The 20,076-nt window shown below is 43.9% G+C and overlaps 1 protein-coding gene across 1 annotated transcript in view; it reads right to left on the bottom strand.

Moving 5' to 3' along the window:
- scfd2 (sec1 family domain containing 2) overlaps nucleotides 1–20,076 on the bottom strand; it is a 92,947-nt gene that overhangs the window by 30,959 nt on the left and 41,912 nt on the right. Inside the window, exon 5 of the mRNA XM_080033000.1 lies at nucleotides 18,001–18,301. Within this exon, the coding sequence (XP_079889126.1) occupies nucleotides 18,001–18,301 (301 nt within the window). The remainder of the gene's footprint in view (nucleotides 1–18,000; nucleotides 18,302–20,076) is intronic.

The following is a 20,076-nucleotide window of genomic DNA, read 5'->3' as shown; positions in this document are numbered from 1 at the left end:
GAAATACCAACTGAGAGGAGGCAGTTTGTTTGTCATGATGCACTTTAAGAATAAAGTCAAAATGTGGAGAATACACTCAAACAGTTATCTCCTATAGGCCTTCAATAGCACGCCCTGGTTTTGTACCACACCGTTTTGTTCACAGCCATTTTGGTAGCCTCCAAAAATCTCCATTTTGAGGGTGTAGAAGAGGGGTCTTTCTGTAAATGTACACCTATCGAATGAATAAGCACTTCCCGTTTCAGACAGGGTTGGGGTTCAAGGAGGGGAGGGGGTTGGACTCACTCTGAATGTCCCACTTTCTCCTTTTGCTCCTTTCTTTCTCAACTAAGAGAAGAAAAAAAAAAAAACTCCACACAGCTCAAACAGTCAAGAGCAGGATTTTCACTTCACCTATCGAGACTCTTAAGCCCGCAGCTAAAATCTTACATGCTGATCAAATCATAGAAGGGTTCTATTACACCAGAGTTTATAGGAGCGTAGATCAAATTAATAGCCATTTTACAACTACAACAGAAAACACTTGGTTCTTATTAAATTGGCTAATGTAAACAGAGAAATTCTGTTTCGTAGGGGGAAAAAAAAATATCCAGGAGATGGAGAGAGAGATAGAAGAAAACAATGGGAAAAGGAGGATGTTTATTCAATGTGCGCGAGCAAAAGAAGGGGCTTCCAAAGCGTCCACTGGCGGGGACAGAAATGCTCCCACAACCGCAGACAGACACACAGACAGACAGACACACACACACACACACACACAAACATGACCATTAGACAGGAGGAGGACAGATAGAGGAGAGGGTGGTGCAACTGATGAAAAGACGTGATTAACCTTTGATCCTCACAGCGAATCGTATGAGTGTGTGAGTGTGTGTGTGTGTCTGTGCACGCCGGCATGTCTTGGAGAGTATGAGCGAGTGTGTGTGGAAAGAAGAGAGAGAGAGTGAGTGTGTGTGTGTGTGTGTGTGTGTGTGTGTTTTCCGAGTGATAACTGTGCTATGTGCTCGGCTGCTCCCATGGGAGACAGAGATAGATAATGTTGACGCTGTTCAGATCCCTTTGATAGCGTCTGCAGGGATGGAGTGGGGAGGAGGAGAAGGAGGTTTTATATATATGTATGTGTGTGTGTGTGTGTGTGTGTGTGTGTGTGTGTGTGTGACGGGCAGGTGACACGTTGGTTTAGGGTGGTTATGTAGCCTCTAACCCCTGGTGGTCCATGGGTGCTGCTGGTCTGAATTACGCGCCTATAAGGGAGGGAGAGTTTGCGTTTTGACCCCTGAACCCAAACCGACCTGGGACAAAGCATGGGAACGCAGTAGCCTTGTGTATGTACGTGTGTATGTTGATGCGGGTGCTAGACAAGCAAAAAAAGTGAGCAATGATGGGAAAAAGCGTGTGTGTGTGTGTGTGTGTGGGAAGGACAGAGGAGGACAGATTAGTTTCCATACGTGGCCGGACAATGAGTATGTGTGTATTTGTGCAAACAAGTTCATGCATGACTGTTTGTTTACTCTGCAAAGCTATGACTGCACGGTCAGAATGAAGGCAATACACATGCGATGGTGAGACACAGTTTCTGCGGGGATTCATTTGATACCTGAGAGCCAAACAAACAACTTCGGGGGCCTTGCCAGATCTGAACCCGGAGCAATAAACTCTAACCGATATCTGAGACGCTGGCTCTGTTTACGGGCTCATCAGTCAACACACCGCAGGGGCGTACATACACATACACACACACACACACACACACACACACACACACACACACACACACACACACACACACACACACACACACACACACACACACACACACACACACACACACACACACACACACACACACACACACACACATACACACACACACACACTAGTCTCGACTACTGAACACTGCATAAGATCTGATGCTTTTTTTTTGCTGTAGAGACATTTGGAGCCAGGATGGGATTCAAAATGAAAGGAGCAAATTCTACGTGAAATCCATGTGCAAAAAACTTACTTGTTTTCAACCACATAGAAATCTTGGATGGTCACAAGTCTCTGTGAAGGGCAAAAGAGGGGTGGGACGCAACAGAAAAACTAGAGATTGGAGCCACATGTTGAGGCGCAGCACACACACACACACACACACACACACACACACACACACGCACACACACTCAAGACACACACATGAGCACACACACAACCAGATTGATTGATTAATCTGGAATGTTTTTTCTTTTCCCTCTGAAAGCCCAAAGTTCCACAGCAAAGCCAGAGCGGACGACAACATAAACTGCTCCCATACTGTAGCACATACGAGGAATTCTATGGCGCTTATACACTCATACGCTTGGTTTTGACTCACTCACACACACACACACACACACACACACACACACACACACACACACACACGCACACACACACACAGGAGGAGGAGGTGTAGTGCTCACAAAACAAAGACTTTTGGTCTCTCAGTCTCACTTCTACAAGAGCGCTGTGTTTGCCACAAAGAAAATGGTGTGATCTCAAACTTACGACTGCTTGTAGGGGGTGGAAGGACTTTTTCTTTCTTCTTGATGTTGCTCTGAAGTGACAGTGGCACACAGCAGGGGGGACGGCTTGTAACAGTGTGTGATCCCATGGTGAGGGATGAGATGTAAAAGGGAGAAAAGTTTAAGATCTTATACAGTGGCTTATCTGCTAGTGCCCACTGTGAAAATAGAAAAACTGCCACAGAGCACACTGTGAACTAGGGACTATTTCCTTTGTATAATGTAAGGTAGTTCCAATGAAAAAAAGTTCTGTGTTTTTTTTCCCCCAGAGCACTGAGGACACTGTTTACAGTCAGCTGTTTTTTGCCTATGGTAACTTGTTGACTTGAAATCGTTTGATACTTAAAAATCCTGTTTCTGGGAGGAATCTGGCTGCAACATTGTATCCTCCCAACGCATGTTTCTTGGCGATGTACACGGGTAACCAGGTTTCAATTTCAAATAGACTTTTTTTTGTGTTTTAATGCAGGACAAAGCCTTCAGCCAGCAGAGCAGCAGGATGCGATTACAGATCACTTTGTTTTTTTTCCTCCCAGAGCTAAACTGAAACGAACACAAATACGTCTCTACACGTCTATAAAAGCCAACGTAACATTTGAATATACAGAGATTTACAGCAGTATTGATCAACTGTTTGCAAATGATTGCACACCTATGCTGTTCTCAATTCTCTGTGTTATCCGTTTTCTCCGTCATACCACCTCTAGCAACAACTTTTTTTCGATTTGTGCCAATGTCATATCTTTTCATCCCAATTTATATACTTCTACACATACTGTATATTCGATCCATGTTGATATCACAACAATGCAATAGGAGTGGTTAAGAGGACACAGGAAAAAAGTTGAATGTTTTTGCAGAGTAACATATGAGGGAGTAGGTTCTTTTATAGAATGACCATTGACCAATATGGCAGACCTACATACAGTGCTGTTGGAAAGTTTGTGAACCCCTTGAGCATTTTGGAATTTTATTGTGTTTAACCATTATTAATTCATTTTTATCAATACCAGTATTTTTTATATGAAATAACAGATGTTTGTTTATCAATTCAACATGTTTCTTTTCCAGAAATCAACTGTTAAAAGAGATAAAACAAATTATTTGCCAACTGTTGTATCTGCAAAAGTTTGTGAACCCTGAGCTGCATTGCTTAAATCAAGCAGGTAAAAACAATCAGATGGGCCAAACTGATTGATGAAATAGACCAATGTAATGAGAGATCTTTAGGGAAGAAATTGGGTGGCACTAGATAAAACAGAGATCAAACCAGGTAAGTTTAGGCTCACCAAAGTGAACCCATACAGGTTGGACATGCCAAAAGGGAAAACAATCTCAGAGGATCTCAGGAATAGAGTTGTGATGCTGTACATTTGTCTGGGGACAGCTATAAATTAATTTAAAAAAAAGTTTGAGTTCAATCGGTCCACAGTGAGGAAGATCATCTACAAATGGAGAGCTTTAAGAGTGACTGAACTTCTGCCTAGAAGTGGACTTCCTTCAAGAATATCCACAAGCACCACAAAAAAAGTGATTTTTCAGTTAAAAGCCAACCCAAACATTACATCTAGTGATTTGCAGACCTCTCTTGCAGCATCTGGGACAGATGTGCAAGGTTCCACAATAAGGAGAACACACAGTCAACATGGCTTTCAAGGGAGGGTTGCTGAAGAAGCCTCTGCTCTCAAAAAAGAACAAAACTGCTTGTCACAGCTTTGCCAGAGAGCACCTGGAGATACCTGAAGAATTATTCTGTGGACAGATTAGTCCAAAATTGAACTGATGGTCATAACCAAAACCACCATGTTTGGGCAAAAACGCAACTCTGCCTACCACCAAGAGAACCTTCTCCCAAGTGAAGAATGGTGGTGGCAAATGGTCTGCAAATCTCCAGATATAATGTGTGGGTTGGCTTTTACCTGAAAAATCACTTTTCTTGTGGCGCTTGAGGATATTTTTGAAGGAAGTCCACTCCAAGGCAGATGATAAGTCATTCTTAAAGCTCTCCATTTGTAAATCATTTGCCTCACGGTGGACGGATGGAGCTCAAACTTTTTTATATTAATTTATAGCTGTCCCCAGACAAATGTGCAACATCATAACTCTATTCCTAAGATCCTCTGAGATTTGTTTCCCCTTTTAGCATGTCTGACCTGTATGGGTTCACTTTGGTGAGCCTATACTGACTTGTTTTTTTCTTTGTTTTACCTTGTGCCACCCAATTTCTTCCCTGAAGATCTCTCATTACATTGGTCTATTTCATCAATCAGTTTGGCCCACCTGATTCCTGCTCGATTTAAGCAATGCAGCTCAGGGTTCACAAACTTTTGCAGATACAACAGTTGGCAAATAATTTGTCTAATCTATTTTAACAATTGATTTCTGGAAAAGAAAAATGTTGAATTGATAAACACACATCTGTTATTTCATATAAAAAATACTGGTATTGATAAAAATGAATTAATAATGGTTAAACACAATAAAATTCCAAAATGCTCAAGGGGTTCACAAACTTTCAAACAGCACTGTAGATCCTTTTCCTCAATGATCAATTACGTGATTACTTTAAAACCACTCTTCAAATGTGGAAATTGCTTAATAAATGTGTTGTTCTCCAGCTAATGACAGTGAATAGCATCACAAACTGGTGCACTATGTAACATTTTCTAAAGGTATATTTTCATAAATGAATAAACAAACTCTCCACCCAGGAAAATTGGATCCCTGGAACAATGCTTGAAGTTAAAAAGCTACCTGAAAAGTTACAATTTCACTGTTTGTTGTTTACAGCAGCAGGGCCCACAACTTTGTTTACAACCATATTCTAGTTGTACGTTTGGTTCCAAGTGCCTCAAAATAATTGTGTTTTGATTTATTGTGATAGGATTATTTAATATTAAGAATTACGTAAATAAAATTTGTTTTTTAACTAACTGCAGGCTCTGCTAAAATAAACAAATCCCTCTCCCCTGAAACAACATAGTGCACCTTTAATTCTATGCACTTCCATTGTACTCATATGGCGGCAGATGCATAACCAGACACCTCTTGGAGAGAGTGTGTTTCTTGTAATTTATATGAACTAATAACCCTTCAACCTGTAAAAATAACTGTGTGACAAAAACAGCTGGCATGTCTAACAGAGAAAGAAGAGAGAGAGAGAGAGAGAGAGAGAGAGAGAGAGAGAGAGAGAGAGAGAGAGAGAGAGAGAGAGAGAGAGAGAGAGAGGAGTATAGGCTGTGAGAGAAGGTGCTCATTGCCAGATAGAGAGAAAGAGAGCGGGGCGAGATAAGATGGAGGGTCCCACAGACACAGAGGAAGCCCTGCTATCGCAGGAAGCTCCTCTTTTGCAAATGTCAGATCCTCCTAATCACTGCTCTACTTCCTGTTTCAGACGCCCGATGCTGGACAACGTCTCACGAGCGCCCGCGACGATACCCGCCGCAACCACACGGGGAGGGATCAGACATATATACTTACCAATCCAGGCAAGCATCCTGCAAAAACACCATATCCACAGGTCCACATCAGAGCCGATTATAGGGTGGATGATGGAGCCGGCGCTAAAGTGACCACTAGCGCACATACTGTACCACTTATTATTTCTGACCTTGAAAATGTTGACGCCACCCATAGGGTTAGAGCATGTCTCAAAACTGCCCACTTCGCTTTTTCACTTTTTTTCTCCTCCACACACATTTATGATCCATTCAACAGTTGACTCACAACTTCTCCATTGTCTTACTAATGTTCTAATGAATTTCAATGTAGGAATGTGCGTGTGTTGTGTTTCTGGCCTGAGGGGTTGACAGCGTACCACAATTCTCCAATGCCGAAAAAAAACTTGGAGCTTACATGAAAAAAGTGGGTTAGCGTGACACAAATAACACACTGTACTCCTAATCACACGCACCAGCCCTAGAGAAACACACAAACTTCATAATCCTGTCATTCAAAATACACAACGGGCTAATCCGCTCCCACACATCGCTATACGGAGGGCCTTCAAAGATGGGTCAGGGAAAAAACCGCAGTAAAGTGCATCGCAACTCAAAACATTTGGACTACAAAGCTTGCTAGTTTTAGAATTATGCAGAGTTCAAGTGAGAGTGCGAGGCAGCTGCCGATGCGCAGTTTGTGTGTGTGTGCACTCAGCCTCTTGACTGGTGCAGTGATGCAAGGAGGCCTACCACAGGGCTGCTGCTCCCACCTGAGAGACAGATGTGAGTGTTATGTGTGCGAGTATACATGTGTCTCCACAGGCGCACTGGAAGGGCCTTGACCTGCCACAGTACTGCTAGAAAATGCAACATCAGTGCGTCTGATAGCGCTTTCGGCAAGGACTCGTGTATCCTGATTGTAAGATCATTTAAAAAAGAAATCTGTTCATAATTCAACAGCTTGTGCCGTACTTCAATCTTAATTCACGATATGTTTAACGATCTGAAAAGAGGCAAATGTCACTTTGTCAACACTAGGTGATGAATATGTGAGTGTTTGATTAAAGCAGAGAGGCTGTGTATACGACTGGGAAACTCTGGTGTGACGTTACTGAGGAAATCACTGTAACCGAGGAACTGTGAACACTTCCAGCAGCAATATGAGAGAGAAAAGTCTAAAAAAAGGGGGACGGGAAGGGCAAAATTAAAACCATACATCCGATTCCTGGATGAATAACACATCCCCTACAGTGGGTTTTTCTTAGGATTTGCTATCGCTACAGTATATACGGAGGGGGGGAAATTAAAGCGTGGCCAAAAATAGTGGAGATGTTTTCAATGCTGGAGACTGGAGTTTGTGTGTTCTGGGGTCAGGGACGACAGAGAAGGATCTGGTATATTAGTGTGTGGGGGGGAGTATACAGTAGGGCCGGGGGGGTTTGCTCTGGCCTTAGGGAAAGTGGGGTAACGGTTATAAGGGAGGTGTGTTCTAAATGTGTTTATTTTCTGGGGGGGGGGGTAGGCTGAGTTTACACTGGCCTCTCTGCAGCAATCCTCCCCACAGACAGTCATTATCGTCGTATGTGTACTACCGCCGCTGTGCTGTGTGGATGGCGCTGATAAAGGCAGCTGAGGCTCCCTATTCGTTTCAAGTGTTTCCCACCATCTGTGGCGACCGCAGCAAAGGAAATGGTACAGCAGGCTGCTGCCATGCCCCGTTCATCCCTCCATCTCTGCCCATCAGGGAGAGAGACGTTTACCTGGGACTGAGAGAGAGGGGGATGAGTCGGATGTGATAGTGCTGAGCTCACAGACACGGTGCAGACGGCAAGCAGCTGTCAGCATCAAAGAACAGTCGAGTGTGTGTGTGTGTGTGTGTGCTTGTGTGTGTGTGTGTGTGTGTGTGTGTGTGTGTGTGTGTGTGAATGAGAGGCAGCCTGAGAGGACCAAGACACAGACAGAGCTGGAGAGAAGATAAGATGAAGTGATGCAGAGGCAGAGACAGAAAATGTGATGAAGAAATAGGTTCTATTGATAGCAGGATTTAAATGATAACGGCCATGCTCCCCGCAAGAGTCTGGGCTTTATCAGACTTATCCAGCTGTAGAACTCATCCACCAGCACTCTTGGATAAACTGACGGGAATACCTTACATTTAGGAATGGGTTGTCCAACAGTGGGTTACTTTTGGACAACCCACTGGAGTTAGCTTGCGAAAAGAGAGCAAAAGTGTAACGTGTTGAAAGTGGGAAAGCAATGCCTGATCATATTCCCAGCCATGTTTATTTATGACGTAGGCCGATAAGTGTATTAACCACTTAGGTATTAAGGAGATTTGGCTTACTTGATGAACAGAATAAATGGTTTTGTAGAGAGCACTCTGGCATTGTCAAATTTTCAAATAATGCAGTTGGAAAAATGCCATGTGACACATTTGCCTTGGAATTCAGCTCAGCCGTCCTTTTAGAGTTTGTCTATTGTGAATGATGAGATGATGAAGTGTTTACAGCGAGCCCCCAGGAACGCAGCTGGCCTGTAAACTGAGTGTGGGGTAGTTGTGGCCGAAACTGTGTACTGCAATCTCCTGGATCATAGAATGAGACACACTGGACCTAAGACCTTTACCCCAATACACAATCATTGGAAAAAAGGAGCTTCTGGTTAAATCATTTATGGAAAATCTAGAGGGACAATGTTCAATAAAAAAGAAAATTCAATTATTTTATCCCATTCATTTGTGAACAGGAGTGGGGGGGGGGGGGGGTCAAGAGGCGGCCTTGCCAACGGAAGGCATAGATGCTAATTCTCCGGCTTTTTGGCATAATGCATACAGTCAGCAACTTTCCCAGGAATAAATGAGTCGTCAAAGTATTCCTAGTATGACTTAAGAGACCAATTTCGTAACGGAACAGTCTCCAATACGACAACACCTGAATCATGGTTGCCAAGATTGTGCTAGCTGTTGTTCCTTCCCTAGCTGAAATGCTTGCTCACTCTTCCGACCTGATGTTTCTTTGCTGTTTCAAATTGGCAGATCTATTTAATGGTTTATTTGAACAATAAACCATTAAGGGTTGTAATGGAAGCACATATTTCATAGGTTGTGAGCTTTATCAGAGGAGAGAAGTAAAAACAGCAATGGTTGGAACTGCTCGCGCTCATAAAAATTAAAGAACAAATTGGATAATACAGGAACAGCAAAACCAAAACCTGATGGAATACTGTGTTTTCATGCCAAGGTATGAAGTCTCATACTTGAAGTGTTTTTCATACTTAGCTCAACTGCCTGTTGTCTAACTGAATTACCTTTTTAAGCATCGATACCAAACAAGCATACACTGCACAAACCACATATGCATATTCTAGAACCTCCCTGCATAGCAACCACAGCTGGGGCTACGTTTTTCCATAGAACACTGAAGATGAAGCACGTAGACCCATTACATGATTAAGAAAAGACATAGAAAGATGACTCGGTCCAAACATTCCCTTTTGGACTGCAACCCCCCCTCAGTTTTTTCAGGTCTGGGTCTGGTCAGCTGAGTGGGAGGAGCTAAGAGATAAGCCTATCTCCCGCTGTGTCCATCACACAACAGGAGACACAAACAGACACGACAGAAAGTGACCAGACCCTCAAGTAAAGAAAGACTCCTTTCTCTTCTCATTCCCTTACTTCTATCTCCTTCTATCTCTGGGGCTGGTCCCGCAGTCCTCCATAGGGACACTTTGATAACACAGACCATTACCAGCTCATGGTTTTACGACCCCCCCAAACACCCCTCAGAGTGGAGCATGACATGTATTAAACAAGGCAGGGGTACGGTATGGAAGACAAAAGAAATAAAAAAAAAGTAAAGGGGGGGAAAATGGGGGAGGAAAGAAAAATGTGTATTTCGTAGCCTCTCTGCTATATGAGGGGGTGTAAGAGGAGAGGGGTTGTAAGAAAACAAAAAAAAAGAGATGGAGGAGGAGGAGGAGGTAGGGGGGGGGGAGTTAGGGGGCGTTCCCCGCTGGCTGGGGCCTTGATTAACACCAGGCCTCCTGACAGGAAATGACCCGGCCAGCTCAGAGCGCCAGGAGAGCTTCCATCTGGTGTCGAGGCCGTGGATGGAATTCTCCACCCAGGAGAAAGTCAAGAAGAAGAAGAAGAAGGAGCTAGAGCAGAATTGAATGAACAAGCTTTTCACTTCCACGTGTGTTGGAGAAGTACCCACTTGCTTGTACAGGACGCTAAAACAGAAAGCATCATTTATCATTGATCCTTGTACTGTTGTTGTTGTTGCTTAAGGGCAAAGTCGAAGAAAGCAGCGCAGACCAATTGAGCCAATATAGCGCCAAGTCCCCAACTGGATGGCAGTTTAGAGTTATGAGGTAGAGAGAGAGAGTCTGATACAGATTAAAAACTGGAGGGAGAGAAAAAAAACTTTGGGTGGAGACTGGAGAGAGAGAGAGAGCGAGAGAGAGAGCGAGAGAGGGGACAGCTTGGGGAGGAAAAGCGGGTAAATTAGGACAGGTCATCTTTCAATGCTGACTGGAATCCCAAACGTAAACAAGTTCTTCCGCACCAACAGATAAAACACAGATATACTGTAAAAGCAAGTGGCTCTGGCAAAAAACACACGCGCACACACACACACACACACACACACACACACACACACACACACACACACACACACACACACACACACACACACACACACACACACACACACACACACACACACACACACACACACACACACACACACACACACACACACACGAACAAAAAGTTTGTTCCTGTGGCCATCTGAGCATACACAGAGAACCTTACATACTGTACACAACAAATCTCACAGCATTACTGTCTTTAAGAAAAAAAATTGTTGGATAGTGTAGAGGCAGAGAAAACACACACACACACACACAACTCTCACACTCATTCATGGATGTTGTGTTGGCCCTAAACGTTGTTTCGGTGTCCATAGGAGCATATACACAGAAACTAATTCATATTAAAGAAAATGCTTTCTTGAAATTCTTTGTCTCTCAGTCGAAGCATGCACAGAATATAAAGCAGAAAGTTCAGTTTTGCAGATTGTGGAGGCATGTCTTCCCAGAGGAGCCAAAGACAGTCTCGTCAAAGGGTCACAGTCTGACCCCCGTATGCACTGACGCGTGTGCAGGGGCCAAGGGGCCGCTGTCAGAGTTCTGGTCCCTCTGGAGCCTGCCCCTCATGCGAGTCTGGTATGAATTTTCTGCCTTTTTTTAAAAATTGTTGAATGAGTAAAGTGTGTGTGCATCTATTTGCTAGTCTGTGTACGTTACGTTCCTCCTCCTCATAGTGTCCTTTATCATTCTACGAGCCCAATTCCCCGCGGAGATATCAATGCTTACGAGCCTTTTATGATGTGCATTTCCTGTCATAAATAAGAAGCGGTGGAATTCTCCGCTGAGCGCTAACACACTCCATAAAGCCAACAGAGGTGTAAACGACACTCTGGGCCAGCTCTCGGTGAAATCTACCCAACAAACTCTGGCTACTACCGACTGTTCTGCCTATTTCTGAGTATTACAGTATCATCTATCCTATCCTATCCTTTTCCTTACCTACATTCAGACAAATGTCTGTGAACTGTGATTGTTACTTTGTGACACTATTCATCCATCCATGTATCTTTGCAGGTACCAGGTTAAAACCCTTAAAAGTCATTCAAGACGAGTTGTCAAAGGCCCGTGGAGCACCAACTGCATCTTTCAAGGCTCATCAATTGCTCTTAAAGGAGCAGGGTGTCAAGGGTATTGGCATTTTTCAGAACGGACTGGGTAGAAATGGATTATAATATTCATAAGTATGTTTCACTTGAAAATAAAAGTTGTTGTTTCTTTTATTACTTGCTCAGAATGAGCGTTTTATATCTGCATAGGAGCGGGATAAGCCGCAATGTCGTATGTTGTCATATTACAGTGGCACAGACATTGACAAACTGAACGGACTAACGCGTTTTATATACAGTGGCTGTCCGACGGAAATGCACCTGTTAGAAGATGATGAAGAAGCACTATAGCATAAAGAACTAAATTCATTTTCACCTTATCACTTAATATTGTGGAAAGACTTGAGGCTTTCGAGGACGATGCCATCTTTAGTAACTAGCCAAATATTCATCACTCTGCAAAAAGCATCAGTGATGGACGGAGGCAGGGTTCACAATTACAGTATTGTCTCCAAGTTCTTTTTTTCCCCTTTTTAAAAATATATTTAAAAAAGGAGACATGCGACAAAGATCGCAGGCAGGAATGGAACCAGTATGCGGCATGTGCAGAATAAACTAGGCTACTAAAATGCTCAATCTCTTAGTTTGAAGGATTGACAAGTCAAAACAAGTTTAAAACAACTGGACACAGTTGTCAGTGGGCTTATCTTCTGACAGACGTCTGCCATATTGACTCTTCTCCCTCTGGCCTCATCAGGTGGAAAAGCCTAAAAGCAATGCATTACCACTATCAGACCACTTCATCTATATATCAGTGTGTTGCCAATCTACTTTACTTTAGTTTCCTTGCCTTCTCTTTTACCTGCTGCCAGGGTGTAAATCAGTTTAGCCCAGAGGAGAAGGGAGTAGGAAGTGGGAAGGATACAAGGGAACAAGAGGCCCATGCAGTATTGGAGAGCCGACCACAGTGCTGCTGACTTTGGGAGCAGAGCTGGTGGTGGGATGCGAGTCTGGGGGTCTGATGGTGACTCTGTGTGTGGCCCTGCCTAGTTAACCAGGCCCTGTCTGGGCCCAGGCAGTAGGGAGCTGATGAGCCTGGGGTAATTAGAGCCTGAGCTCCATGTCCTCAGCTTATCTGATGAAGTGAACTAGAGAGAACAACACCACTGGCTGCTATGTTCACCCAGGGCTCTACTGTTTTCACCCTTATACATTTGTGTGTGTGTGTGTGTGTGTGTGTGTGTGTGTGTGTGTGTGTGTGTGTGTGCGTGTGTATTTTGTGTGTGTTTGTGTAACAGTGGAGGAAGTATAGTAAGACTGCCAATTAAAAATAATTGGGACTAATTTCATAAACACAGTGCAACAGGGGAAATATATTTAATCAGGCGCGATCATTAGACTTACTTATGCTCCACTTCCCCGCTGCAACCAGCCGGGTGCTTTAGGGCCTCAGAGACACAGGGAGAGAGGGAGGGAGACGTACAGTAGAGAGGGTGGTAAAAAGGGAGAGAGAGAGAGAGGGTGTATGTGTGTGTGAGAGAGAAATGGAATAGGATTATAAAGAAAAAGAGAGGAAAAGTTTTTGGGAAGTTAAGGCAGACGGAGTTGGTGGCCAGAGTTATGTATGCGTGATCCCTTTCATGTCCCTCGACCCGGCCCGTGTTGCCGTGCCAACACAAACAGCGGGCGTTGGGGAGGTCCGTCTCTCAAACTGCTCCCCTCTTTCCTTGCCCTCGTGCACACACACCCCCACTGACAGGATGAATAACAAACCCAATGTTAGAGAGAGAGAGAGAGAGAGAGAGAGAGAGAGAGAGAGAGAGAGAGAGAGAGAGAGAGAGAGAGAGAGAGAGAGAGAGAGAGAGAGAGAGAGAGAGAGAGAGAGAGAGAGAGAGAGAGAGAGAGAGAGAGGGACATAGGGACATGACATGAAACCACTGTAATTCCAGTCCAAATTCACGGTTTGCACTAAAAAGTTATTTTTTGCAACCTTCCAGTTAATCACCATCATCAGCATCAGGGGAGGGGGGCTGGGATTTTCACATTTCTCACTACTGGAGCTGTACACCCACACACTGACATGAGTGCAGACAAAACTATGATCCATCATAGTCGGTTAGCAAGAAGTCCTAGGGTTGAGACTTAGAAACGTTTGGGTTGGCTTGCTGCTCTCTTGCTTGGCTCTGTACCCCAATGATGAGAGAAGAGAAGAAAAATTAGAAAGGAAATAGAGGGTGGAGGTTCAGTTCTGCACCAAAGAATAACAAGATCCACCAAGGCTGACAGGAAACAAATCCATAAGGAAGTTTGAAGAACACTCATTTTCCCTCTCTCACCAGCATCAATGTCTTTTTTTTGTGTGTGCCACAACTGAACGACAGATTAACAGTAACTGCTGGGAGCTATTTACAACCTGCACACATCACACACACCACCCATGTTAGACCACAGACTGTCTGGCAGCAGCCAATCAGACTCCGGGCTTCAGGAGGGCACTGGCTCCATCATCCAATCATAACGTTTGTTCTCCATTTGTGGCACTGAGCCTGGCCAATCCGGCTCTTTTCCACATGTGGTGTTGGCCGTTTGAGCGTTTGGGTTAAGAGCTCATTTCCCAGGCTGCAATAAGCGGAACCATTTTCTTGGATAAATAGTGTTCAACTCTTTAATTAAAGCCATACTCTTAAGAAAACAATGTAGACATGCTAGGCTGTAGTGTATAGGAATGTTGTTTCTCACACACACACACACACACACACACACACACACACACACACACACACACACACACACACACACACACACACACACACACACACACACACACACACACACACACACACACACACACACACACACACACACACACACACACACACACACACACACACACACACACACACACACACACACACACACACACACACACAAAGTTGTATCTAAAGCCTTTAGGGCAGATGAGTGATTTAAAGGGTTATTCTGTGATATACATTTTTCTTATTGTCAACAAAAAACTGGAAAAGTGCAAAACAAACAATAAACTGATTCTATGAACAAGCATTGCCTGCGGCTGCTTAGCCAAAGCCTGACAAAGCCATTCGATATTTCCATCGTTTAACAAAAACTATCCATTGGACAGAGTGAAATGTTCCTTTATTAACTAGAACATTGGCAATCCCATTTACACTGTCCGGCTGCCCTAAAACCTCACCAATTCTGCTGCTGAAAATAGTCCCCACAAACTACACCATTTATTTCTGCTTAAGCATTATTTGTTACAAACTACAGTGCCTAGCTGTTTCAGTAATTGAATTATTCTTGAATAAAACAATTAAAGTATACATTTGTGACCAAATTTCAAAAATGAACGTCTTTAGTAGGACTCCAATGAGCTTCGAGATCTGTGTCACAGACAAGGTAGAGACATCAGAAAGTAGTGAGAATCTGACAGACAATCTTGTACTGTCCACTCCCGCGTGGTATTTTGTTCACTATATTGTACACCACATTGTTGAATAAGTTGAACAAAGACAGGCAACTAAATGTCTAACAGGACTAGGGATTCACATTGATTCCTGTCTCACAAGTGTCCTCAAACTATTGCATTTTTGTGGAACAGTTTTTACTCAGGGACAGAGGAGGTTACGTTAATGTGAGTCATTTACAATCGCTTCCTCTATTTTAGACACTCCAGCTATCCATTCCTTTAGATGTCAGCACAGTCAAGATGGTTTGCTATTGGACACTGACATGGGTTGGCAGGTCACAATTCACTTCCATTAAAATCAACTTGAAAATGATCTGTTATTAGACTTTTCCCCATGATCCGCTGTGCAGATCGCAGCAATTCCACTGGAATGAACTGTGATTGAAACCTAGCAGTGTTAAATACTGGTGTGACCCGGCCTTTATTCTTTCAATAACCCTATAGGAATCAAAGGTGAAAACCCCCCTCATATACTATGCAACATACCATAGCTTGCTGCTTAAAAATGCACTTATTTAAGCCTCTCACCTAGCCTGGCATTCCCAGACCTGCCACTAGGCGCTGGCAAATTAAATTTGCTGCGCCTCTTGGTCTGGAAACTCTCCGTTGAAGCTTTTTCAAAAAGACCAGAAATCTGGGCTCACGTTTCAATTGGTTTTATCTAATATGGGCGCGCCAGAGCCCTTAGTATGGTGCTCTGGGGAGGACGTAACCGGATGACGACAGTGACGTGCATGCGACGTCGAAGCCGTGATAGTAAACATCAAAGATGGCTGTGGATATGTTGTGTGAGTTTGAGACTGCTTTGGCCTCGACCCTTAATTATTTGGAAGACGGCACTCAAATATTTCATTATCAAGTAAGTGAAATGTTCTGTTTTGCCGACCGACCACGGCAAACGTTTAATTTAACAGTTTAACAGCTGTTCGCTAAACGAGCGGGGTTTACGTCACCTTGTGCATCGCTCTGATTGGTTGTAGTGCTATCCAACTGCGTGCAGTGGCATTTGAAATGCACGCGTAGGAGCCGCCCCTTGAGTTGGAAATTACTATTGATCGTGGCCAGACCCTCTATCGTTCAAGATATCAGGGTCTGGATTTCCAGGCTACCTCACACCGGCTTTTTTATTGAATAAAAACAATGTGTTTAGGGAAGTATGAAACCTCGGGTCCACCAGGGCCGACAGGAAACATGGAATGGACAACACATCTACAGGCTAGAGTAGTCTGAAGAACAGCATTTCCTGAAGATGCTCTTTAATTAACTTCCCAGAGGGAGGTAGTTAGCTGGGTTGGGTTGGTGTTACATTAGCTTGTCCTGCGTCCTGGTCCTACCCTGAACTGACTTTGTTTCTGGCTCTGTTGTGTGAGTTTATTGTTCTTGCGTCTTGTGCACCGGCTTTGTGCATGCACCGTAGCCAAGGGGAACAAAACAGAAGAATTTGTCAAAACATTTGCTCTCGTGGCGACCAGGTTTCATTCGGCGTCTGGTTTCCATTTGGTTCTTTTTTAATTGGGGAGAATGTCCCAATCAGTGTTTTGCTCTTGATGCAGAGGGAGAGAGAGACGACCTCCCGCCTCACCATACCTAAAGCCAAGCACTTCATCGACTTCGACTGCAATAAAAAAACCCTCACATAGACACTTGTGCACGTGCATACACACATGTTCAAATTCAAGAGCAAGGTGCGCACACAGCTGAATTCCTCTCAATGGGCAAGACATGTGCATGTGTGTGCACACTCCCATATTTTTTTGTTGCTGCCTTTAACACACCTGGCACACTACGACAGGGTAATTTCCAATGAAGTGTTTATAACAGAGAGTCAGGTTTTTAACATGAGCCACATCTCTCGGCCCCGCGCCTGCCAAGAGGCCCCTTTCGATTCCAAGCTGCACTTAGCCAAGTAGAACAGGAAGAGAGAGAGAGAGACAGACTATATGGGAGGAAAAAAAGAGTGAAAAAGAGCAAGAAGGGATGAACAACAACTTTATTAGAGCTTTACATAGAATAACTCAGCCTATATAAATATATATAATATATACGGGCCAATGTGCAATTTGAGATGCAAAGGCACATAGCAGCAGTGTATTATTTCAGGGTGTACGCTAAGGTACGGGGAGCGAGGCCAAAACTGAAAAGTGGCTGTAATTATGAACTATGTGGCAGGGGAGGAGGCCATATGTGCACAGGCTCAAGGTTAAAGGCGCTATTACTCTGGGAGGTACAGCCGACTGTGGTGAGGAGGTAGACGGTTAATTCATCTTAAGGGCTGGCTTTTGATGTGCAGTGACCAGCTCAGCTAAACCGGCAGAGACGACACAAACTGCTGCCTATTAGCAAGTTCAAACCACATTTAAAAATATATTTTCCTGATATCTGTATACTTAGAAGGTAGATATATTTGAAGTGGCAAAGAGGCAGTAGATGTTTAAGTAGAAGTGTAATTTCTCTTATTCACATGCACAAAGTCCAGACTTTTCCCACACTCGATTATTTGTGTAGTCGCTTGTGCCAAACTGACCAGAAAGTGTGCGTGTGTGTGAATATAAAAGTGTGTGTGTGTGTGTGTGCGTGCGTGTGCATGAAAAAAAGTGAACTGCAAGCATGGAAGGAAGGTGATGGAATGGGGGGGGGAGGTTTCTAAAACTCTGATAGAAATCCTCCCATTAGCAGTGGAGGCCGACAGAGGAAATAAACAATCAGCTGTTCCCACTCTCTTTTACTCCCATTTTCCCATCAGCGAATTTGGCAATGAGTGTTGCAATGCTCCTGGAAGTAATCATGGAATATTGATCAATTAATCCCCCCCACACACACACACTTACCGGTGAGTTTCTGGAGCAGAGGGCTGAGTTGGGTCTCGAGGGTGATGACCAAGGTGAGGGCTCCTATCAGCTCTCTCTCTAGCTTCTCCACCTCCACCTGCTCCTCCTCCTCATCCTCTGCTTCCTGGGCCTGGTCAGCGAGGGAGTACAGGTAGACCAGCAGGAGGATCAGCTCATCTGGACCACACTCTTCCTCCCCGGTCCTACACCCAGTGGCCAAGCTGCTGTCCTCACCTCCACGGGGCTTCATCAAGGGCAGAAGCTGCCTCAACATGGCGGGGAACTCAGAGTCTCCCAGAGCCTATGACACACAATGCAGAAACACAAGACACAGAAACAGGTGGTTAGTCAGAAGACTTGCAATGTTGTCTTCCTTCAAGAGACACATAAAGCAGCTATGATAGATTTTCAAGTTTGTCAGCGGATACCTAAACCGATGTGTTGAATTTCATTTGGTCGATGTCGATACCGATGCAAATGTTTTTTTATTTTATATGACCATGATAAACAGATAATATCTTGTCATATAAAAATACTGCAGCATCTTCATCACACTGAATTGTGTGATGGCATGGGGGAGTCCCCGCCCCAATTTGCCTTTATTTTAATCCGGGTAGGCTACTGTTAGATGAGTGAGACTAATTTACACAGCATTAAGGCAGTGCAAAATGAATGCATTCAACATCCGCAACGGTCATCGGCTGATGCCACCTTATTTTCCAATGGGCCGGTACCGATGTCCAGCCGATACAAATGTAGGTGCATCCCTAATTCTGTGCCCATAACACATGATGATGTGTGCTGAGATATGGATATTGATTAATGGGGAACTTGGTGTTGGAGAGTAATACTGCATGTGTAAAAAACTTTGTCCAACGTCTGTAGAATGTCCTCCAGTGATGTCACTTGATGCAGTTTGGGTTGAGGACGACAAGTTTGAAAATGAGAAAGATCTTGAAATAATGGATCTTAGCAGACCTCAGTAGCATGCTCCTCGCCCCATGATAAATGATCTGCAATCAAGTTGCAGTTAGGATAATGTAGGAGCCAGGTTTTCACAAGGAAAAAGAAAAAGTGGAATAAGAAAGAAAGTATGTCTGGTTGTGCTTTTTAAACTTTAAAACCCTGAGGCACAGACTATTTCACAGATCTAATATTACACGTTTGTTACGTTTATAGCAGGCGTTCTTTGTGACTGTTGTGAAACTACTGCAATTGTTCACATCAAAAGCAACACAAATGTGAGTGAGCTCATCGTTCCATTAGCTAATTTTCCTGCTCTGTGAGTGGCTGAGGTAACGCTTCATTTTGTTTTAATCCTTTGTTGGATTTGCATGGGCACTGATTTGACTGTTTACCCTTTCTCTCTGTCTGCACAAACACACGCACACACAGACACACAAACACACTTTCAGTGCAGTGACCTGTTTTTGTGAGCTTTGTCTGAGCAGGTCTGAATAGTTGCGCTCTAGTCTAACACACTGTTGTTCACCGGACCGTTTCCAGAACACTGGCCGGTGAGCTCATAGTCCTATAAAACAAGGGCGTGGATCTAATCTAACCGATGAACAGCATAAAAATGTCATGAAAAAAAGAATAGGGCTGAAAGGGGGGAAAACAGAGTGGAAGGCAACAGTGAAAAAATAAAGCAATGAATAGAAGGAGTTGTGAGAGACACTACAAGAGGAATTAAGCTTGATGATTGTATAAAAAGGGAGTGATTGTTGACAAGAGGACAGTACAGTTTGTGTCGGCTAGAGCTACAAATGGCCCCTGTGGATGGATTTCATTTTGACGAGGGATTCCTTTGTGTTCCTCTCTCTCACCGAAAACAAACAGGCTCTGAGAACGAGAAGGGCTTTGGAGAGCATGTGGTGGTGGTGTGGGCCCAATAGGGGGTGGGGGGGGGATTCTGTGTCTGACCCAGGAGAACTCTGTATGAGCCAAAGACGCAATACAATGAGATGGTTAGCCAGAAAAACTCACAACGGACTGACTGACTGACTGACTTTCCCTCACAAAAGACATTTTCGGAGGAGACTTTTAAGGACAACGACGTGGAGTTGTCTTCAACAG

This window comes from Ammodytes marinus, assembly GCF_949987685.1.
Source record: "Ammodytes marinus genome assembly, chromosome: 8".
NCBI classification, from domain to species: Eukaryota; Metazoa; Chordata; class Actinopteri; order Uranoscopiformes; family Ammodytidae; genus Ammodytes; species Ammodytes marinus.
This window is presented reverse-complemented; position numbering and strand designations above follow the sequence as displayed.